General features: G+C 39.9%; 2 protein-coding genes across 7 annotated transcripts in view; one reads left to right on the top strand and one right to left on the bottom strand.

Moving 5' to 3' along the window:
• Window positions 1-99: 99 nt before the first annotated feature.
• isca2 (iron-sulfur cluster assembly 2) lies at window positions 100-3,761 on the top strand. Its single transcript, XM_044374780.1, has 4 exons — window positions 100-223; window positions 1,110-1,284; window positions 2,763-2,878; window positions 2,974-3,761. The coding sequence occupies exons 1-4, from the start codon at window positions 162-164 to the stop codon at window positions 3,146-3,148; spliced, it is 528 nt and encodes a 175-aa protein (XP_044230715.1). The 5' UTR covers window positions 100-161; the 3' UTR covers window positions 3,149-3,761.
• Window positions 3,449-23,451, bottom strand: part of eml5 (EMAP like 5) — a 42,327-nt gene continuing 22,324 nt past the window's right edge. Inside the window, exons 17-44 of one of the 6 annotated variants that reach the window (XM_044374777.1) lie at window positions 21,376-21,476; window positions 21,079-21,272; window positions 20,688-20,799; window positions 20,360-20,487; window positions 18,224-18,365; window positions 17,961-18,113; window positions 16,451-16,582; window positions 16,227-16,315; window positions 14,419-14,595; window positions 14,070-14,271; window positions 13,848-13,974; window positions 13,560-13,574; window positions 12,641-12,649; window positions 11,709-11,787; window positions 11,260-11,389; window positions 11,016-11,114; window positions 10,539-10,559; window positions 9,944-10,117; window positions 9,637-9,845; window positions 9,197-9,354; window positions 8,894-9,008; window positions 8,606-8,794; window positions 8,277-8,449; window positions 6,849-7,011; window positions 6,665-6,768; window positions 6,420-6,573; window positions 5,355-5,455; window positions 3,449-5,262 (exon numbers count right to left, since the gene is read on the bottom strand). In XM_044374777.1, the coding sequence (XP_044230712.1) occupies window positions 5,226-5,262; window positions 5,355-5,455; window positions 6,420-6,573; window positions 6,665-6,768; window positions 6,849-7,011; window positions 8,277-8,449; window positions 8,606-8,794; window positions 8,894-9,008; window positions 9,197-9,354; window positions 9,637-9,845; window positions 9,944-10,117; window positions 10,539-10,559; window positions 11,016-11,114; window positions 11,260-11,389; window positions 11,709-11,787; window positions 12,641-12,649; window positions 13,560-13,574; window positions 13,848-13,974; window positions 14,070-14,271; window positions 14,419-14,595; window positions 16,227-16,315; window positions 16,451-16,582; window positions 17,961-18,113; window positions 18,224-18,365; window positions 20,360-20,487; window positions 20,688-20,799; window positions 21,079-21,272; window positions 21,376-21,476 (3,487 nt within the window). In that variant the 3' untranslated portion in view covers window positions 3,449-5,225. Of the gene's footprint in view, window positions 5,263-5,354; window positions 5,456-6,419; window positions 6,574-6,664; window positions 6,769-6,848; window positions 7,012-8,276; window positions 8,450-8,605; window positions 8,795-8,893; window positions 9,009-9,196; window positions 9,355-9,636; window positions 9,846-9,943; window positions 10,118-10,538; window positions 10,560-11,015; window positions 11,115-11,259; window positions 11,390-11,708; window positions 11,788-12,640; window positions 12,650-12,702; window positions 13,975-14,069; window positions 14,272-14,418; window positions 14,596-16,226; window positions 16,316-16,450; window positions 16,583-17,960; window positions 18,114-18,223; window positions 18,366-20,359; window positions 20,488-20,687; window positions 20,800-21,078; window positions 21,273-21,375; window positions 21,477-23,451 lie in introns of those variants that run through there. The other 5 variants (XM_044374778.1, XM_044374779.1, XR_006407352.1 and 2 more) reach the window with 5 other exon arrangements.

The raw sequence follows: 23,451 nt of genomic DNA, 5'->3' as shown, positions 1-23,451 counted from the left end.
CCCAATTACCTCATGATTGGCAGGTGGTCTAACCAATAATTTGACGGTATTGTACCAATATGGGCGTATCATATTGATAGACAAGCGTTTTAGCCAATAGATGTGCTGTCTGTCTTTCCTCAACTGTTGGGGGAGGAGCTTTGTACAGTTTGTTATGAAAGATGTCGTTCGTAACAGGAGCGATGATAACTGCGTCAAAGTCGAAAGTATTGAGCCTTGCGAGGTAAAGTTTATTTGATGTATAACATAGAAGTCATGAGGGATGTATGTGCTCCAAAATCATTACGTAGGAGGAAAGTCGCTCTGTTTAAATTTTGCTAGTTAGCAAGCTAGCCTTTAACGCTAACGTTAGCTAACGAGGCGGTGTTTCGGTGTAACGAGTGACCTTGTTCACTGGTGACTTGCATCATCCGTGGTTACCATGGATATCGTTATTTGTAGTGACGGACGGCAGCTGTTGAAAACACTAACAGAGCACATAATTAGGTGTCCTCGTAAAATCCCTGAATTCTTTCAAATTGAATGTACAATATATATTCGTCTGGTCCTGTTTGTTTTAACTTTATGTAAATTAAACGGTGTCATCAATAAGAAGCATTCACTTTTCTTAAAGTTACTTTTTATGTGTGGGAAAAATATATAGCAGCTAGCGTCTTATGGGGAGTTTGACACTATTATATAGGTGAATTGGTTGAATATGGACCACTTCCTGATTGAGGATAACGGTATAGACAAAACTTAGGGCTACGGTTTGTTTTCCACATTATAAGACACGTTACGATAGGTGAATGCATCTTGTTGAGCACAATTTAACTGCTGGTTAAGTGGTTAGCGTAGATAAACAAACACAGATAAGTATGTATTTTAAATTGATCAAAGTTAAATTGATAATGCTTTTTTTTACGAGTACACCTCTTCTGTTCGTGTTTTCAACATCTGCCATCACTACGAGCAAACAAACACGACGCACTCAGCTGGGTCACCAGTTAACTCGGTCACCCGTTAACCCATAACACCGGTGCTACATTGTAGGGCCAACACAAGTGTGATGCTCTTGTTCTTATATCTACATCCCATATTAATAATAACGTAACGTCAATGTTTTGCAGGGCGTCTTCTCTTCTGAACAACTTCAATGTGGGCCAGTTACAGCGCCTTCCTCAAACCCGTCAGCCCCGTTACACAGCGGGGCTGCGGAGCTTCAGCAGCGCCTCAGCCCAGGAGAAGCCAGAGGTGCCTGGTTCATCTGAAGATAGTGTAAACCTCACTGAGTCATGTGTGAAGGTGAGTACATACCAACTCTGCCTGATTAGGCATCATACTTCTATCTTGTCTAGATTACAAGTTGTTTACAGTTTTGTGCCTGAAGCTGCTTCAGCGACAGAGGAGTTACTTGTGGATGTGGGTATATTCTACTTTAGGACTATTCTTGGAGAAATTTTATTTTCTGTCTAAAATCTGAAACATCCACAATCAGTCCCTGCTGACATAAAGTTTCACTTCATATTTTAAAGGGAGTTGTGGGCATACAGTACATTCATGAGTGCCACAGTTCTTCTACATATGAGACATTTGATTCTGAAGACAACAACGTTTTGGTCCTCAAAAAAATTTGTTTCATTTTAGCATTCACATATCATTATTACTTGACAAAGGACCTTATGTGTATGATTATTCAAAATACTACTAAGATATTTCTAACTGTATTTTGACTTTATTATATAAGGGATAATCAATGAGTAGTGTCTTAAAACTATTTAACACACACCTTCAAGTTGATCATCCCACTACCATGATCATTTGCCAACAATATAAAATAAAAGAATTTGCAAATTTTTGGCCAAGGTTTTGCACTCAAAATCAAAAGCAAGAGCAAGAGCTTACCGTTGTCATGACAACTTGCCAAACTGTACTTGCCACCAGCCCGAACTGAGGCATAAAATTCATGTAAGGTGTCATTAAGCATAACCGCAGAGTATGTCTCCAAATCAGTGTTCTTTTGTTTTTGCTGGAGAAAGTCTGTCAGTATATTAACTTCCCATTTTGTTGCCTTTTTTTGTATTAATCTCATCCTTCTCTTCCTCTATCATTTTAAGCTCTTCAGGTGTCAGTTCCTTGTGCTGTTTTTCACTTGGTTTCTTTCTTTTCGTCTCCATTTCTTTTTCCTTTGCTGCGTCTCATTCTTCAAAACGTCATAATGCTTTGAGAGCTATGCTCTTTAATGTTGCTATGGTTACAAGTTGGGTAGCCGATGAATTTAGAACAGTGATTAAACTTGAACCGAACTACCTGTACATTAAACAGTTTTAACGCACACCTGTATTCTGTCTGTATTCATCCAGACCATGGTATAAAAACAAATGTAGGATATCTAATTACATTCTAGTAATATTTTGTTACTTGTTTCATCACTTTGTATGGAACATCTTGTCAAAAAAGCCTACAGTAATGACTTAATTTTAAGGAATCCCAACTTTATATGTGACCAGTCATAAACAATATATTGATCTTTTCAGAATTCTAACATACTTTTAAAATATCACTTTCCCAAGTTTTTAGTATTAAGGTTGTGTGATGTGAAGAAGGGCGATACATGATACTTTGGAGCATTTGTAAAATACAGTTATAGATATCTTTAAATGTAAATATGTATGTAATTGCTTGCCATGCAGCCACTCTTTTAATAAATATGTTAAGTTTTATTGAGGTTCTCATACTTTGCACCTCATTCATCATGCTTATGTCACCCCTCTTTTATCCAGAGACTAGGGGAGATCATGGACAAGGGCCAGTACCTGAGAATACATGTGGAGGGAGGAGGCTGCTCCGGGTTCCAGTACAAGTTTTCTGTTGATAGTAACAGGAATGAAGATGACAGGTAAATTCCCATTTATCTACCTTTCAAGTCATGTATCAACCGGCATTATTGTATCCTTACTAAATCCCATCAACTCTGTCGTCTTCTGCATCCAGAGTGTTTGAGCAGGGAGGAGTGGGCATCATCGTGGACCAGGACAGCCTGGAGTATGTGAAAGGATCCACGGTGGACTTCAGCCAAGAGCTCATCCGCTCCACCTTCCTAGTGCTCAAAAATCCTCAAGCTGATCATGGCTGCTCCTGCGGGAGTTCCTTCTCCGTCAAAATATAACTCTGCTTCCCTGTGTCACCATCACAGTACTTTTTTATACTCTGAGTTACTTGTTTATTAGATGTACAAAATTCAACAAAATATATTTAAAAAAATCACAATATGATGCATTCCAAGCACTACGCCCTCAAAATTTACATAGAGATGAATTTTTCTGACACAGCATCAACAAAAACGGATTATAAGTTTTATAATATAACAGTTTTTATATTGGATTACCTTTAAGACTACAGCTGCACCTAATAAATAAGTAACTCAGATTATTGTATTAGATTATCTTTGATATTTTGATTCATTCAGCTCACTCATAACTACATCTAGTGTCAGTCTCACTTGCCTGAAAAAATGCTATTTAGGTGTGAAATTACTTGAACTGATGAACTGAGTCAAAGGCGGAGGTGTCAATCAATCATTGTGCTTATCTGCAGATGAGTTCACAATATTTAACTTATAATGTATTCAAACAGAACAGATGTTCAGCTGAGGTATTTGATTGGTTGAGCATTCAGTGCTTTGCTTTGTATGTAAAATATGTAAATAGGACAAACTGTATCTGTGAATATAAAGAGCTAAGCTTTATTATATCATCTGAAATAAAACCGAGTGAATTTCATATGTTTATATCTTCAGTCATTTCAGTGTGGGTCCAAAAAGTTGTTGTGTTAGTGATGAAAGAGCAGCTGGGAAATGTTTTTATTTATTGGTAATGGATAGAAAGTTAGTTTGAGCATCCATATTTCGATTACATTGGTTATTTCTTCAGCATTATTAATGGCTCTATATTTATTTGTATGTGCTATAAGTGATGAACATTACAGACTCAAAATTTAAAAGCCAAGTTCACAGTTGCCTTTTTTTATTAAAGTGGAATTTAAGAAACATCTCACAAAAAATATACAAAAAGAATATCTACAAATGATATTTACACTGGTGTAATGTAAATCAAAATATGCAGCAACGTTTTTTTTGTAGTTAGTCTTAATACAAGGAGGAAAGTGTTTCGCACTTCTCATATTTTCTCTCTGATAAACATTCCATTTAAGTAATATATCTGATGACACAAAACATTAACTTACTGTTGAAAAAGAAAAAAGTCACATCCTTCATATTCATGAAAAAATGCGACAATAATACGTCATAGCAGCACACTGAAAAGTGACCGAAAGAATTGCAACAGTGCATTGAAACATCAATTTACAGCTATTCTTTATGTTTTCTGAGGAATTTGGTTCGGACGGATTGTCTTCCAGTAAGCCATGCACACCCATTAACCACAAACAAATCCTCAAACACAAATGCACACGTTAACGTTGTCATGAGGGAGGGGGGGGGGGGACACTGCCGAGGGAGGTTTGAGGTCAACCAGTCAACAACACAACCACATAAATGAACCGTCAGGGGTTAACACAGTGACCAGGTCAGGTGTACAGTGCATAGTATGCTTTGGCATGCTGACATCCAGAACATAACAGTGGATGTTACATTCAGGAGGAAGGCCACAGGATTTGGAATTACCAGTAAAAATAGAAACAAACAAATGACCACATGATCCAAAAAAGTAAAACAAACATAATACAAAAAGAATCCAAACCCTCGTAAAGTTAAACACTCAGATTAAGGCTAATTTAGTTTGCTACATGTTTTAAAAAATGGCATTGTCAGTAACATGATTTCATAGGCTGACCAAGTGGCAAAACTGCCATTTGGGACACAGAACTCTCGTTCTAAAAAAAAAAAAAAAAAATCCATCACTGAAATGATATGCACATATTAGAGAGATGGTTTTTTTTCTTCCGATGATGATGTAATGTGAGAGCAGGGCTGCATGCCCTCCACCTGTGTTCACAATCAGGACTGATGCTGTGATGAAAGTTGAAAATTAGCCTTGCACATATGCATGCACCTTAGTTTTGAGGCAGTAAGTCAGATCGCTGCTTTTCCTCATTTTACAAGCTGCCAGGTCCTCCTCCTCCATTGAATGCATTTTTTACCAGGTTATTTTCTGTGAAGAGACATGCTGGGAGACGACCAGATAGCCTCTTGGACTCTGTGAGGCAGGATGGTCCAGGTGTGATCCTCAGTGGGGGGCATGGACACACCTCCACACAAAGAGGCTAGAAAGTACATAAAGAAAGGGATCCGTCACTTGATATTTGAGTGTCACTTTGTGTGTAAACTATGTCGTTATGTAGAGTCTCGATCATACCTTCTGTCATCGCCGCCGGCACTGACGACAAAGCGATCTGCATTTGTGAAGCGTACGTTTGTCAAGTGAGCAGCGTGGCCCAGAAAACGCTTGTGTTTGGCCTAAAATGAGATCACAATCACATCATTTAAGTGGCTTTTTTTCCCCCCAAACTACAGTCAACATATTTATCTATCAAGTGGCACTGCTGGTTGTGGTCATGTTAAGACACTTTAATGACACATTTACAGTTTGTTTTAGTGCACAAAATATTATGGCAGCAAATGTTCCAGTTGAAACAAGTCATGTAGTCTTCTACGGAAGCCAAGAATGGCCAAGGTTGCGGTAGTTTTATTTGATCCCATTACATGAGTTCATTATCTTGTCATTTCCAGGATAACAGTCGTTTTCCTGAAGATGACGGGTGATTGAATCATTATCTCAAATAAACGACCTTCTGTTTTCTTGTCCCCTTGAAAACAAGATATTTATCCTGTTATCACGAGATGACGAGATATTCAACTCTTGATCTCAGGATAACGGGATAAAACAAAATGATTGCAATCAAAGCCATTCTCGACTCCCATAGTCATTTTCAGACCCCATGATTTCATCTCTGTCACACAATTTCAGCAATACTAGTTTCTCAGTAATCGAAAAGCAGGCAAGAATGTAGGTCACAGGTTGAAAAATGTGATGATTTTGTGACAGATATATTAAAAACAATCATTTAAAGCCACTATGTGTAGAATTTCTCATGTGATCGTAACATCTTTTAAATTATTTTAATGGCACAAGTTATTGTTTGTAAAAAAAAAAAAAACACAATCCTGGTGAATATCTGTGCAGTTTATGTGTTGTTTCCAGCCCTATATCTCCGTGTGTTTTGATACTACCACTGGAGGGAACATTATTCTTAAATCCTACACATAGTGGCGATAAGATCTCAGCTCAGCTCAGAGAGGTGAACAGATTTAAATGATCCTATAATATTTTCATCAGACTAACTGTATTACTGTCCTAATAAATCAAAACAAAGGAAAAATAACAAGACAGTAATAATAATAGTAATGTAATCATACTTACAAACTTCTCTGGACATGGAAAGTCAAACAGCTTAACCATTCCAAAGTCATCGCCTGTGACGATGTTAAGGCCCGAGTGGGACACACAGGCACAGGTGACATCTGCTTTGTCGGTGTTACGGGACCAGATCCCAATGACCTCATCCCCAAGGACACTGGACAGAGAGAGAGAGAGCGCAACAGTTTGGACCAGCAATTCAAGACTTCCTCTCAGACATGTGTCAGTCTTAATACAGTGACTCCCACCTTGTCCAGGTGGCCCAGGTAATCCTGTCAATATGGGACTGCTCTGTGACCTGCTTCCCAGACGGCACCTCATACACCAGCCGTTTATAAGCACCTGTGGATATCTGATTCAAGGCATTGGTGGTTAGAAATGAAACAGCCGGCTAATGTCTGAGACACACATGAGCCTTCATACAGTCTATACCTGGACGTAAGCGCTGTCGGCGGAAAAATCCATCTGCATTACGAAGCTGGGGATGTCCCTGCAGCAGTTGATGCGGTTCAGCTGCGGGCCGAGTGTCAAGTCGTAGAAGTCAACTGCACTCTCAGTGGAGCCGACCGCCAAGTAACGAGAGTTTGGACTGAACCTGTAAGAGAGACATGTGGTGTTAAAAATACCTGATTAGAGTGACAAAAATCGATTCTGATACAAATAAATTAACACATGAATAAAACCGACATTACCAAAGTAATACCACGTATTTGATGCAATATTGTTTGAATAATTAGAAATATATTACAAATGCAAATTAAATGCCCCCTGAGCCCTCAATGCAGGCAACATTTCCATGTGGACCTCAGCTGGATTAAAATGGGTCTGATTTATGGGCTTTTGTATGGAAGATTTAAAATGAATAAATAAAAAAACAACAAAGTTAAATAAAATACACATTGTTATATGTATTTCCTTTTTATGTTTGCATTTTCTGTGTCATAATTAAATTTAAAAAAGCATTTGTTACAATGACAGTTATTTAGCTTTTTGTCTTTGATAACTGAATGATGTGTTTCTCATGAATTTTCCATGCCACATTAAAATCAAATTACTTTGTATTTCTCATAATTTCTTAGATCAATTAATTTTTCTTTAGGCATTTTAAATCTTCCATATAGAGGATCCACTTGTGTTAACCCAAACCTTCGGGTACCTCAGGGTTCTGATTGGGTTTCATATGATGCCCTACTAGACAGTCTGCACTGGGTTACAACAACAGCATGCAACGCAAATTTAGAAATGGATCTTTTTCCCTCCATTTTGACCTTCCGTCAATACTTAACTAGAGGTTTTCACCTTAGATTCAGGTGCTTTGGGTGTACCATGTAATCCCAACATACCCGGTTTGATTCTGACTGGGGACCCTTGTTGCATGTCATCACCTTTGCTGTCTCCCATGTTTTATGTCTATCTCTACAGTTAACTTTCTAATATAAAGCCAAAATGCCAAAAAATAATCTTAAAAACAAGAAAGTATTTTCTCCAGAGTGGATACATCCGGATCCACCAGCATTTAATTGTAGCGTGGACACAGATTAACTGTTAAACAAAGCTGTCACTCTCTCAGTAATTCTATGTCAAAGAGTAGAGTAGCCAACTTTCTGTCATCTTAGTTTGCTTAATGTTAAACACATTGCCTAATAAGACCCCTGCTTATTCAGCCCATTATGTGCCAAAATAATCCAGGTGTGGGTACCCACTTGGCAAAAATAGGCCAGTAATCTCTTGCATAGAGAGTGAGTGAATAAACTGCCTCATATGGTTGAGAAAAGACATGGGTACACTGATATCAAATATTTCATTTAACTTTAACCCTAATGTACCAGTTTGTAGAATATGGTACTCTACTATCTTTACCTAATATCCTGTATAGGGGAGCGGCGGTCCCTTTTCTTGCCCCAGATTTTGAGAGAGGCAACCAGCAGGATGATAAACTCTCCATTCTTCATGCCGATGGCCACCATGTCTCCTTCAGGACTATAACTGATGGTGCGTGCTGGGTGGCCCAGATTCACCTTATTCAGCATCTTCTGTTTCCCGACAAGGCCATGCAAGATCATCAGGTAATAGTTATAATAATCATCATAAAATTTCCACTTTAGAAATCGATAGTGAACGTTTTGACAGAATGTTAATGGAATGAATTGAGATAAGACTGAATGCCTCTGAGGAGAGACGGGGCTGACCTTCTCTGGGATGTCCCACAGACGAACGGTGCCATCCTCTGCAGCAGACAGAAATACATCTCTGGAGGGATGTGTGCCCAAGCCCCAGATAGGTCCATCCATGTGTCCATTCACCAAGATGTTGCACGCTGCATTCTTCTCCCCTACTTCAATGATCTCTGCATTCCTGGTCCCCACGAGGATTTTACCCTGACACAGCAAAGAGCAAAACGAGTCAAAATACAGATAGTACAGATGTAATCTGGAATGAGAATTTGCTGGATAAATACCATATTATCTGTAACTTACCTTTCCTCTACATACAGAACGAACACAGTCTATTATCTGTCCAGTTTCTAATCGAAAGGCTCTGCAGCGTTTCAGCTCCTGATCCCAGAGCTTCAGAGCTCCTCCTTCCTTTGACCTGTGGAGGAAAACATCACCTATTTCATCCCTCAGCTGGTGCAAATCAAAGCTGTAAGTACATTGATTCATATTCTAGACACTTGTAACAATTTACTGTGGCTGGGTGATGTGCAAAAATTTGATATTTATGTACAGGTATGTGTGTGTTATATTTAACAAAAGCTGTGTAACAGATGCAGCACTTACGGTCTCTCCTTGCCTCCGGTGACAATGAGGCCATCTCTCAGTGTGGTGTACATAGTGAACACAGGGCCCGTATGAGCTTTGGCCACTATTCTTACTAGAATGTGTTCCTTCCACACACACACATCCCCACTTATGGTACCTGTAAATGTCAAGTTATTCTGAAAAGAAAACAAATCTGCACTAATCTAGTGGCCTAAGAGAGCACAGCAAGCAATGCAAAAACAATTCACAGCACATTAAAGCAGACAGTGTGGGATCTGATGAGCTTTAAATATTAGCAGATTCATATGATGAGGTAACATGTAAAATGTAGTAGCAACAGCAGCATTTCAAAGATTGAATAATACTTGTGTCTATTCAAGATCAATGAGAAATGTGAGTTTAAATTAACAGCAGGTCTATTTTATACTGTGTATCTTCATTGTTTGGAAGTCACTTACAGCTCCAAATGCCACAGACAGCATGGTCTGCATCCGGGCGTCCTCTATGGAGCTCAGTACACCTTTCTTGCTTAACAAAGCTCGACCAGCTAATGTCCAGAAACGCACGTGCTTGATCCCCACAGACACAAAGTGTGTGTCCGAGTCCGGTCGAAACTCGGCCACAAAGATCCTCTGGGTGTGACCTATCCGGCTGGCCACTTTGGCACCTGAGAAACAAGGCAGAGTGCAAAAAAAGTGACTTATGAATCCCGAGGGTGAGGTCAAGATTATTTTATTTACTTATCTTTGTGAGATCATCGTGTACCTTCCTGCCACTTCCAGATGGTGACGGTGTGTTCAGGGTCCAGGCCCACAGACAGCAGGAGTTTCCCTGTGGCACTGAAGCTGACAGAGCAAACCCCGCCGGAGTGGAAACAGCGTAGCACTGACAGCGTCTGCTTGGTCATAGCGTCCCACACGTGAATAGATGGAGACGTGGCTGAGGAAGAGAGAAGGAGAAGAGAACTACTTGTCTGATTTTACTTTCTATGACAAGAATGCACTTCTCTCTTTCTTGCTTCCATTGTGCAAATCAAAGCCAAAGTTATGTATTACAACTATTTGACTGCAAGGTAAAAATTGAGATGGTTTATTATTGGGTTCATTAGGTTTCTACAAATTTCATACATAAAAAAACTAAAAAGGTATAGAGTAGGCTACAGTTTTCACAGCTTACTTCCAGACATGAGTCATTGAAATAAACAGGTTTTCATGAGTTAGACTCGTCCCAAATCATATGGCCACTAGATGGCAGTGTCTTACAAGAATCTAATGAGTTGAAACTATACAGATTTTCTTTTTCTAGTCATGAAGACTGTGTTCCGTGTTTTATGAGAGGAATAATTTAGAAATGTTCTTACCTGACATGTCACCAGTATCGCCTGGAAAGAGGGAAAATATGATTCATTGACAGAAATTATTTGTTAAGTTTTGAGACTTTCTGAGCAATAGTGGTTTCTGCTATCAACAAAAGAACCTACTTTCAAAATATTTTGATAATTTACAAAAAATTATGTACAATTCTAAAAGTTATATGTATGAGATGCAATTATATTAGGCGGAATTTGCTCCTCACTTTTCAGTTTTTGCCAGCACAAGGTTGTTATGTGTCTTTTGCATCTTGTGGGAATCTTGTATGAGAAATGCTGCATATGTGACAATCCCACAACTATTTATGTATTCAAAAACAGAGATTTTGCTGTCAAGTTGCTTTACAGTACAGATAAGCTTGTCGGAGGGGGGTGGCTGTAATCCCCCTGCAGGGTGCACAACACAGGATACAGGGAAGAAAAATGAGGCAGCTGGTGACACAGGAGGTCAACTTCTCACAAACATACCTACTTGGCCAGTTGCCACCACGTTGGGGAATTTGGGATGTTGATTGATTGTCAGGCACAGAATGTCGTCACTGTGTTCTACATAGAAACTTTGGCAGGCTGTAGAAAAACACACCCAAACACGCATATACACGCACAAAGACACCCACCACCCACACAGACACAAATAGAAATACTTGTGTTACATTTGCTTTTCAGGTCACTGCTCCTGCTAGACTGTCTTCTAGACTTCCGTCCAACTTACAGGTCGTCAAGTTGAGGACGATGCCAACTGAGGCTGTGTGGTAGATGATGTCCGCCCCCTCGTTCAGGTAGTGCACATTATTGCGGCAGTCATTGCCACGGTAACCAAACACTAGCTCCAACACCAGGTCCTGTGGGGAAGTCAGAAAAAGACCGCTAGAGACTTAGAGAGGTCAACACCATGACAACTAAGATGTTCGGAGCCAGCTGAAATAGTACGTCACTATTCAATTACGGCATCATCAAATCCCCAGAGAGGCTGTCTGGACAGCACATGAACACACTGTGTCTTCAGATGAAATAATCATATTAGAAACCAGCATTTTGAATCATTTGCTGCTCTGACACAGACAGTCTGCTTCTATTTATATGATGAGTAACATTTGTATGCCTGTACGTATATATTATTATATGTTAGTTTATCATGTTTAAAAATGAGGTCCCTCTTACCTCAATGGGTCTCTTCTTTTTACCAACATTGTTGGTCTGCAGCTTCTCCGGCTGTGGCAGCGCTCTGCTGACAGGAGGCCTGAAACAGACAGCTGGGATAAGAGGGCTGCTACCGAGCTGCTTGTCATGCAGCTGCTGCTGATAATGATGATGGTAGTAATGATAACATTACAGTCTTCACTATTATGACTGTTACTGTATATAAAAATATTCCATAAATATCTGCACACAAGCAAAAAAAAGATATGTTTTATCTCAAAATCCAGAAAAATGATTTTCTGTAATGACGCAAGCTACAATTATTAAGCTGAGAAATAAAGAAAAATATTTTACTTAAATGTGAAGGCTTCTTGTATCACACTTCTGTAAAGAGTCTCTATTACCAACGAAGCGGTGAAAGGATTGTGTTTCAATAAAGTGGCTGAGTGGAAGAGTTGAAGTAACCAAGGTAAAAATAAAACTACAAGTCATTATGACGTAGACAAACATCAGAGCTTTGTCTGCCCACATATCTTCAAACAAGTCAATCAATAAAATGTTAACAGACTAAAAAACATCACTAATATTAAATATTTGTAGGGATTAGAGGCTGAAAAATTTAATTCTGTGTATTCTGTCAACAACAACCAGACAGTAAAGTTTCCATGCCCTTCACTCATCCAATCAGCTACAGAACAGCTTTCTCTCATTCCTCTGGCAATAAATACACAATTATTAAACAATAAGAACAAACAATAAATAATGCTAAGAATGTATAGACAAACTGTTACCATGACTTAACCATGAAAGGGGAAACATTACCAAGTGTATAAAAGGGGCACACCAAGACACCAATCTCTTCATATTTAATCTACAAATACCTAAATCCTGTGCATTTGTCTTCAATAATAGTGAAGAGAAAATATAAAATATCAACATGATTAGTAGCTTACCTAGAACCTCTTCATGGCAGCAATAACAAAGAAAAAGCAAGAATTAGAAAAAGGTTTCTTACAGCGTTCACTGCTGCCCGGTGGACACACACGAAACACAAGACCTCAGCCACTGAGGATATAAAACACAGTAGTCAGCGCCACAGCGTAACCATGACAACAAAAGATCATTTTAATGACAATTTCTGCCCAGAAGATGCTGCATGGATGCCTTTCTTGTTGTCAAAACACAAAATCTAGAAATTAAATTAAGTGGAAGCACCCAAAGACACATTTTTAGATGTGTTATAATGAAGGAAAAATTGATAATATGAGGTAATTAGTTAATAAATATTCTACTTAAACACTTAAACAGACAATATCCCAGACTGTGGCAATTCCTATTTCTACAGGAATGAGGTGTGAAATTAAAAACTGATTCACTTTAGTGATGCCATTCCCCAGAGTCACTGACTATTGAAAAACCCATTCAGATGTTGTTCTGCAGTCTATGTGAATGCTAAAGTCACCTGAACTCAACCAATCAGCTCTATAGTAACTTAACTGTTCTTAAATTAAGAAGCAGCTCATTAGCAAAGAAACTGCACGAGTCAATTAACACCTAAAAAAGCCTTTTTGTTTGTATGTGTGGAGAAAAACACCAGCAGCTGAATCACTAAAAGTCGGGCTGAAGGAAGGATGGGTAATATTAGCAAAGTTAAGATTTTTGTGTAATTGATACTACTAAGTTAGTTCACTGAGTTTATGACTTGTGTTACTGTTACATTGTTTTAGTGTTTACCATAATCCCATGATTGCTACTTGTCATTGCTGTTCAGCAACAGTTACATAGACATAGAGCTTTTTCAGTGTAACTATACATTACATCTACTGTTTTATCCTGTGTGCAAAATCATCATACATGAACACAAGAGCTTACCTGACTACACCTTGTCTTCAAGTGGAATTAAAGAACGAAGCAGGATAATGACAGATGGACAGCCATTAAAGGAAAGAAGAAAAGCAGAAAAGGCTGAGTTATTTCAAAAGGGCAGGGACAGAGCTGGAATTACACGCAGGAAAAGAAAAGATATATTGACTGAAGAAGTCAGGTTTGGCTTTGTGTTGATGCAGAAGCCTTATTTTTTTTCCACTATGAATGGCTGAAATTCTTGGGACACTCTTCTGAGCAGCTTCAAATCCTCTCCGCAGCTTCTCTGAGGAATACCTTTCATCCACAGAGGGCTCTTTCAGCTGCAAGTGGGGTTTCACACCCGTCATCGGTCGCATGTTGGTGGATAAGGCCTTGATGGTGTAGTTGATCTCGTTCTCTCTTGTCACATCGCTGTCATAACCTGATGAATGACAGGAACGATGCAGATATCGCTTTAGCAAGAGTGACGTTAATCAAATGCTGTAATAAAAACATCAAAAGAAGCTCCTATCTCACCTCCGTCATCCTCGCTTTCAATGTCTGACTCCTCACTGTCACACTGTTTGAGTTCCCGGTGGCTCTCTGGCTCGTGGGCCCAGATCATGAGGCACGTGTCACCCCCACCAACTGTCACTAAGAGGCTGTCGTCATGGGTCCATCGCACATTGGTAACGTGTGTGCTGTGGGCCACATAGCGTTTGAACTTTGCATACTTCCCCTGGGGGCGAGGAACAACATTTATTTAACACTTGTGACATTAACACAGAATTAACATAACATTTGCATAAATCTTAAACTGAAGCCTTGAGTCATGAGATGTTCAAACGAGATAATGCAAAGAATTATGCACTGTGCCTTACTGTACCTTGACGGGGTATCTGAAGAGCTTGACATATCCTAAGTCATCTCCTGTTGCAAGAACCTTCCTGTCATTACTAAGGCAGGCAGCCGTCACCTCGCTGACCTCACTGATCACAGGCCAGATGCCCTCAACAGACGTTCCCAGAACACACGTCCACGTGCTCCAGTCGATCTTCTCCACCTGATCCAAGTAAGTGAGGATGTAAAGATTTATTCATTTAGCATCTTTCAAAACAAAAGTTACAAAGTAAACAAAAGCATTAAATATCAAACAACTCCCCATGCTTTGTCTTTGGTAGAAGATTTGCTGACGAGCTACAGCTCCTTGACTGAGACAAGACTACAATGAATTACAATAATCTAGTTGGGAAGACACAGAAGTATGGATTAAATTCTCAGCACTTTCAAAATATCTCTGACCTTTGAAATATTCCTTAACTGGAAAAAAATATGATTGCATATGTTTCTTAATATGAATAGAACAATCCAGAGGAGAGTCAAACGTGACATCAATTCCTACTGTACAACCTTACATTAGAGGTTAAAGGTCCCAGAGAATGTTTGGGACATCCAGCTTCTCATAAAGTACAGGCAGTCCTTAAGATCAGATAGTCTGCCGAGGTCACCACGTTTGACAGACAAATACAGCTAAGTAGACCTGCATCGATTAGTCAGTTTATTGAGTAGTCAAAATAAAATTAATTCCCAAAGGTTCTGTTATTTTTTAAGCTCAGCCCCGCCTTTGGTGAAGTAGACACACAGACCTGCATTTCTTTATACATCCGTGACACAGAGACAGAGAGCAGAGCAGAGCAGAGCAGAGACGGAAACGGTGATGTAACCTGGTTGCTGCGCTACGAGTCCTGACCTCACAGCCGTGCGCTGTAATTGGCTGGGGGCTACACACCTACTGCCCAAAGTTTGATGCCCAGAAGCGTCCAAACACAGCAAAATAAGAAGAAAATAAGAAAAGGCAGAGGGCAGAGTCTCTGCAGATACAGACACCGCCACACACTTCTATTGGGTTATAAGTGATGATTGAGAGGGATTATTTTTGTAATAGTCTATACATTGGTTTTTAGGAAAATCCTGCGTAGTATACCTTTAAGAAACTAGATTAAGCTAGAAACAAGATTAAGCAATAATGAAAATAATCGTTAGTTGCAGCCCTACAGCTAAGTGTTGTCTGCATTAAAGTGAAAAGACACACTAAAACAACACATTAATAGGCCCAACGGTAGCATATAAATAGAAAATAAAATAGGACCAAGAACGGAACCTTGAGGCACTCCATATCTCAAAACAGCAGCATCATACATTTAATCACAAACCATGACAGAAAATTGTCTATTAGATAAATACAATATAAACTAGCCAAGCAGGGCCACAGACCAACCCAGTGTTTTATCCTGTCAATGTGGTTTCAAGTGCACAAGAGAAGAGTGTAAGCGATGGCGGGGAAAGAGGAGGGTGAATGCATCACGATGGGGGGGAGAATGAGGAACAAAGGGAGGAGTGGACATCTGAGGCTCCAGCGAGGCTCGACCTAGCTGCATTCATCATCTCTGACCCTTATTTTCTTAATGCTCGCCTCCACTGTGTGCCTTGCAAGGTGTCTGAATGTCACACTATATAAAAAGGTACCCTAAACTCTATCCCACTTCCACTGCCAAAATTAGAATGATACCGGTGAAAAGTGGGACGTGTTAATGCTTCACTGCCCTTCCCCGAGCCTCCTCTGATCCCGAGGGGAAAATGTGGGCCAACAGCGCTATAACTACGGCTGCTCCTGCGCCTTTTCTCCCTGCTTACCTCTGTAGCCGGGATGGTCTGCCTCTTGCCACGGGGAGCTTCGAAAAAAAATTGCTCTTTAGCACCTGTGTTGACTTGGAGGAGTTTTCCTGTGAATGAAAGAGCGCAATGGGCCGTAGTGTTTTACTGTTTTTTAAGAGGGGTATTTTGAATCTATAATTGGTTCCTCAGCATTAATTTGCAAGGATTTACTGAGGCAGTAGTATTTATGGAAGCATGTTTACCTCGCTTGTCCCAGTCCAGATGGGTAATGTAGTTGAGGCATCCTTTGCACACTCCAACTCGTTTGCTGCTCATTACATTGTAAATATCCACAAACGTGTCTCCTGATGCGACTGCAAGGTACTTTCCAGCACCTGAGCAAAGAAAACAGAAATAATTGTCAGCCAGTTTCACACAGACTATTTTAACCATGAGTCACTGAGCCATGTTAGCAGCATGCTAGTGGCATGGCTCGAGGGATGGCAGTCCTACATTACACTATACAGTCCGACATTGATGTTGGACTTGGACTGTCTAGACTGAAATATCTCAATAAATGTTAGATGAATTGTCATGAAACTTTGCACAGACAATTAAGATTACCAAACGACTTTGGTGGTCACACTTGTGGTTTTGAGTGAAATGTCTCAACAAGTGTACGATGGATTGCCATGAAATTTGTTACAGGCATTCATGTCAACCTCGGGATAAATTGTTATCACTTTGATCCCTTAATCTTTCATGTAGTAAAGCCACCATCAGTTCAAAAATTTATGATCAAATACCAACAAAACTAACCAAATTCCTATCATCCTGATGTACTTTGTATTTGGAACTACTTGGCAAGTGTTAGCATGCTAACACATTAAATAAAGATGGTGAACATGGTAAATATTACCTGCTAAACAGCTGGTAACATTGTTATTGTTAGTATGTTAGCATGCTGCATGGAGCTTGCCTAAATACAGGCAATTACAGGCATAAAGAACAAAGCTTAGACGGGCAGTTACTCTGAATTGCAATGCATTTCAAGGTCTTCCCTCGATGCTGCCTGAGGATCAAGAAGCACTAAGATGCCATTAAGTGTCTGTATTTTTGCATATATTTAGCTTTTTTTCTCACTTTTGTGCATTCAATGGCTCCCCTCCTTTTTTCTGTGCAATTACTGACCCCTTTGGGAATCCGTTTCTACAGTTTCTTGTGGATTCTTAAATACAGCCTCACAGAGCCCCGAATATTTTTGTGTTTTTTAGTTTGTTTTGTTGTTTTAACCATGAAATTAAAAACTCAGTCTCTTATCAGTATTTTAACCGTGCTAAAACCCATTCCGCCATAGCATTATACAGCTCTATACAGTGACATCTAGTCTAAGATATAGACTATCAGGGACTCATGGGTGTTGGGTTGAGAAACAGGATCCCTTGCATTCTGGATTAAGGTTAAGTGGCCAGGCGAAAGAGAGTTTAGTTTCTTGCTCTCACTTTGTCCACCCCCACTGTTTCTCATTCCTCTCTTGCTGTCTCTCTGTCTGGCCTTGTTACAGAAAACCATTAATTTGGGTCAGGCCTGCAGCAATATCTCCCCGACTCACAGTGGGAGGGAAATGTGTATACCTGCTGAACTTCTGCACAGCATCCTACATAAACTCAAACGCTTTGAAGGGCAAGCTGATTTTGGAGGCCTATTTATTTCTCAGACAGGATTTGAGGGGAATTTTGCACTGCTGAAAAAATGTGGAGGTGAACCACAAACCTGGAGAGAATCTGATATCGGAGATGATGTCCTTGCGGTGGTGGAAGGACACCAGGTCCTCCAGGGTGTCTGCGTTCACAATGAGGAAGCTGCCGTCGTTCAGGCCCACAGCCAAGGCTTTGCCATCAGGGGAGAAGCAACAGCAGCGGCCACCTGTGGGTGACAAGGTGTTTGTTAAAGCCCTGGGACTGATGCACTTCCTGTCAGGCTGACTGCAGAGAAAGGAAATACACTCATCTGTTAGTGTTAGAGCAGTGACTCACCTTTCCTGAGCTTGCGTACAGCCAGCATGCAGTGGCTGGGGGAGAGATCCCATATGCGCAGGGTTTTGTCATCGCTGACGGTGGCACAGAGAGGGAGATGGGGATGAGTGGCCAGGCCCCACACTTCACCCTCCATGTGACCCTGCAGGCAAACACGCAACAGCATTCAGATTTCATTTACAGATGGTCAATTCATTATCAGGTGATAACAAGACAAAAAAAAAATACAATAAGCCAAGTAGGACTTCCCATTCACTGCCTTCTTTTTCTTGCAATTTTGAAAGTCAGGAATAAACAAGTGGACTCAACTGGCTGACCATGAATGCATCATATCATAATTCTCCTATTTCTTCTCCATAGGTACCAGTACCAGTTTTCATTGTTATCCTGTTACCTATATAACAGATAATAGAGGACAACCTTTCTCTTCCCTCATCAATTGACCTCATCCATCAAAACGTGCTTGTACGTATATATTAAAGCTTTGAAAAAGGATAATCAATAACATCCGTTCTGTTTGCCTACATTCAGGGGAACCGCGGAGACACTGCAGTACCACTTAACGAAATTAACAATCTACCATTCAGTGGCAGTAATTCATCACCGTTAATTCATCTCCCTTTATGGCCATCTCCCTGGTGAATCTGTGGATTTAAAAATACTGTAGACAGTAGTAGAGGTATAATCACACTGGAGGGCTATGCAGGTTTGTATGTTTTAGCCTATTAACCACAGACTTTGAGCACTGAGCTCCTCTCTCCACCTCCCCCTCTCCATCTGTACACATTCATGTACCATTAATGCATGTTACTAACTTGGCATCTTCGCCGTTTTGTGCTTTCTCATCTCGCAGGAGACCTTCAGCTCTCCCCATGGTCCAGTTTAACACACACCACTGCTGCTATTATTATTAGTCATATTTCTATTATTATTATTGTTGTTATTGTTATTACTGTTGTTGCTGTGCTTCACTGTGTCTCTCTCCCCTCTCCCCTCTCCCCTCTCCCCTCTCATTCTCTCTCAATCCAGCCTGGTTCTGCTGAAGGTTTCTTCTCGTTAAAGGGGAGTTTTTCCTTGCTGCTGTCGTTGGGTCTCTGTAAATTGAAGAGTATGGTCTAGACCTGCTCTATGTGAAAAATGCCCTGAAATAACTTCTCTTGTGATTTGGTGCTATATAAATAAAACTGTCGTGACTTCACTGGATTAGCATCCATTAATGCTGACCTTTTTACAAAGCATAACATATATTTTTTTACCTTTATTTTTTAAACAGTTTACATTCAACAAACAGCATGAGATGCAAAACAAGGACAGGGGAACTAAGATGGGGTTGTACTTTTCACCCTTGTTTTTCCTTAGTCAAAGTGTGTAAGTCATCTTTTCCATGAAAAGTTAGTTTCACAGTGTCTATGAAGGCCCAGTGAAGGAAGGTTTTTATGAAACCAGCATTTGGTAATAGTTTTTTTTTCATTTGCATGAGGATCTTCAGGAGGTAAATATCACTTTTATACAAACCTTTATGCATATCTTCAAAATACAGAAAGAGGAACATGACATCAGTCCTTAAGCTCACTATCCTTGACACTAAAAATCCCACTTTATCAAGTATAACTGATAATATAATATATACTGGTTTCCACTGATTTCCATTCATTTAAGCACAATAATGAAAATCATCTCACACTGACGTGAAACTTGATTTAGATAAGTAATACAGTATTTACTCATCTTGTTGGTGGTGCATTAAAGGAGGCTCCAACTTCAGAAATAAGAGAGTCCCCTATTATTTTCATCATTACCATTTTTACAGAGTCTATATTTGCTAACTCTCAAATCCTGGATGTTGGAGTGCCCGTGAACACACCACAAAGAAAACGTCACAATAATCCTGCAACTGCATTACCATGCAACAAAATGAAACTTTGACAAAAAAAGGCAGAAAAGACTAACTTCACCAAGTTTGAAAAACTACATCCACACCACACCTGTCACCTTGCAGACTCCAACACGTCATATTATACAAAAAAATCTTGCTCTGACTGCTCTGCCTGAGTAGGTCAAGCACAGGTGGCATCTGATGAATTTTATTATTAGATATGTGGCAGGTTTCGAGAGTTATAATTATTGTTATCTTACCTGGACCAGCAGAGTGATGGGGCCGCTCTTGTCCACCTCTAAGATCTCTCCATTCTTGGTCCCCACTAGGATGTGGCCGTGGCCCAGAGATATGGCACGTATGGATGGGTTGTCCTCCAACAGCAACCCTACAGAGTTGATGAATTACAGCACAGCATGAAGCCAGAGACCTTAGCTTGAACCAGGACACAGGAGGTGATTTTCATTTCAGCTAAAAGCATTGAATGTTTTAAATGGATTTGCATTAGATGGTTGTATTATATCTCTGGCAGCATACGACTGATCCAAGGACAGTGGAGGACAATCGAGAGCAAGATGATCATTTTACCTTTAGAGCCTGGAGCTAGGACTGCTCTTTTGATGGCGTAGGTCTTGAGGCATCTCTCAAATGTGTCGTCCCACAGAGCGACTATACCATCCTTCCCTCCGGTCACAAATCCCTACAGGGACAATAAAGTATATTGGCACATTTAAAGCTCTGCTGACTAGACTGATCATGTCACTAACACAGCACATTTTATCTTACACACTAGCCACTATGAAAGGAGGAAGCTGAACTATAAAGTAGACAGATAGAAAAAAATACTTCAGATTTGAATATTACATAATTTACACCTCCACAGTTACAGATAAAAAAGGGAAATGGGAATTCAGATACTTTATTACACATTAAAAAAGTTTCTCACTGGACAGTAAAAGAACACTTTGCCCTGAGGTACCTTTTCCAGAGCGTGCACACTGAAAACAGGGCCGTCATGAGCTTTGACAGTCTTCATCAGGAACATGTCCCTCCAGATGCAAATGTCACCCGTGCATGTGCCCGAAAACACCATCTCCTCTGACCAGCCGTACACAGCACACATCATAGTCTCTGTCTTCCCCATGTTCCCCTTGCGCCCAATTAGACCACCACCTGAAAGAGAAGCGGACAGTCAGCTTACAGTAAGATTTGTTGCAGGGGAGTCAGAGTTCTGCTTGTTAGAGTTGCTAAAAAAAAAAAAGCCTGTGGGTCTTACCAGCTTTATGCCAAAACTTCATATGTTTCACGCCGGCTGTGATGAGCTTGTCAGGCAGGTAGGGATTTATTTTGACAACAAATATTTTGTCCTTGCTTCCCCTGAAAAACAAAATAAGCATGGACAAAACCATTCATTTTGTTCATTTTTTTGAACCACCCACCATCTCACTGGCCCTGAGAGAAACCACATTTCTTTTCATATGTATCTTTTAGAGGTGGAATGACAAACTTGAACTTGAAATATGAAGAGAATGGCTGTAACAGTTTAAAGTACATAAAGCAGCCTACGATGAGGACGTTGATTGTGGAAAGAAATGCAGAAATATCTTTTTCTGTGTGATTACAACCATATTCAAGCTTAACTGTTTGCACTGTCTCAGTTCTATTAAATAGATAGATCTCATAGACACTACATGCTATACATGTAATTTATGTTTGCCAAAAATTCAAACTGGTAACCGAATTAAGTGGCTGAAACTGACCAGTCTATATTCCACTGACATGACAGAACTTAGAGGATTAATTGGTTTTTTTGATGTGTGAAACGCTCAAAACAAATCTGGATCTTAACTATTATTTACTTACTACTAACTACTTCCTATTCCAAGTCTTAGGGATATTTTTCTTCCTTCTCTCTTTACATTGAAAATAATATTATGTATTTTATTATATATTTATTCTCTTTTATTTGTATTTATTTACCCATTTCTTTTTAATGGGTTAAATCCTTTTCTGTGATGTGTATCACCATCATGTGCAGTATATTGTCTAATATATTGTAGTATTTTAGAGAGCTGTGTTTTCTGTGTTTTACTTGAAAAACACAATAAAAAATGACTGTAACTGAGCCTGAAAATGTGAGCCTGCATTTCTTGGACTGGATCCTATTGAAGTATCAGTTTTAATTCAGGATTGTCAGTGTTATGAGCTGAAAACTAATAATAATCTAAAATAATAAAGGTGGACACAGCCACTGTCTGTTTTTACTCAAGCACCACAAAGACACTTGAAAACAAAAGTTACTGTAACTGTTTCTTTATGTTGTCTGCTGATTGCTTCACATAATATTAACATTAAGGAGAAGTGGCAGTTCCTGTTTGAAGCGATCGACTGTACCTATAACTGTTGCCCTTTGTGCTGTTGCATCACTGAGCCTCATTGGAGCTCAAGAAACATTACGCACCTCTCCTCCCTTTTTGTCTCTCACACTAGCTTAGCATTTCCTCGCCTTATCTCCCACCCTACACCCTCTTTCAGCCTCTCCCTCTCGCACCCACCCCTCCTCTCCCAGCTGAAGACGAAGGCAGCGCAGTGTACAAGCCAGGCTCTGTCAGGCCCCATTTCCCTCTGCTCGCCTCACTGCACTGCCCACCAGGGTCTGCAAAGGAGATTAGTGCAGCTCCAAGCTGTCTCTGAGCTGCAGCGAGAGCCTGGCACACAACACGCAGGAGAGCAACCAGCATGCACTGCTCCCAACTAGCCAGGGGGAATTTCAATGGAGTAGATACTAAATATGAACATCAAGTAGGACGAGCAACAAAGCAAAAGCAAAGATATTTTAGGATGCGGATGTTTTCCAGTTATATACTTGCATCCTCCTTGTTTCCAGGTTATATCATTTTACCTGCTGTAAAATTGAAAATCTTATGTTCCTAACAAATTAACACCTCTCATGCTTTGCAGCAATTCATAATGCAGGTCTGGTAATGTCACTTGCATCAAGTAAACCAGCCTGGTGTGTGTGCCCCATATCTGGTCACAAGTATCCTTTCCATCCTATGTACACAGCGATCATTTGCATCATTGTCTGCTGTAGTTTGTATTCAGGATTATGTTGTCTTGGACAAACAGAGCAAGAGTAAGTCTTCCTTTATCTTTTATGCACCTTTAAGATGTAACTTTTAGATTTTTATGGTCCAATTTGTTTCAGCCATCAGGACAAACACATAAGATGTGTGTAATTCTCTGTTACCACTTTTTGTTTATTCATCTATAACTGCTTGATTTTTACAATCCATTTCTTTTATGTATTGATTTGTACCTCGGAACCACACCAGGATAAGCTCCTGGTAGA

Source organism: Thunnus albacares, chromosome 15, assembly GCF_914725855.1.
Source record: "Thunnus albacares chromosome 15, fThuAlb1.1, whole genome shotgun sequence".
NCBI lineage: Eukaryota > Metazoa > Chordata > Actinopteri > Scombriformes > Scombridae > Thunnus > Thunnus albacares.
The sequence above is the reverse complement of the archived record's forward strand: the minus strand, read 5'-3'. Positions and strand labels throughout refer to the sequence as shown.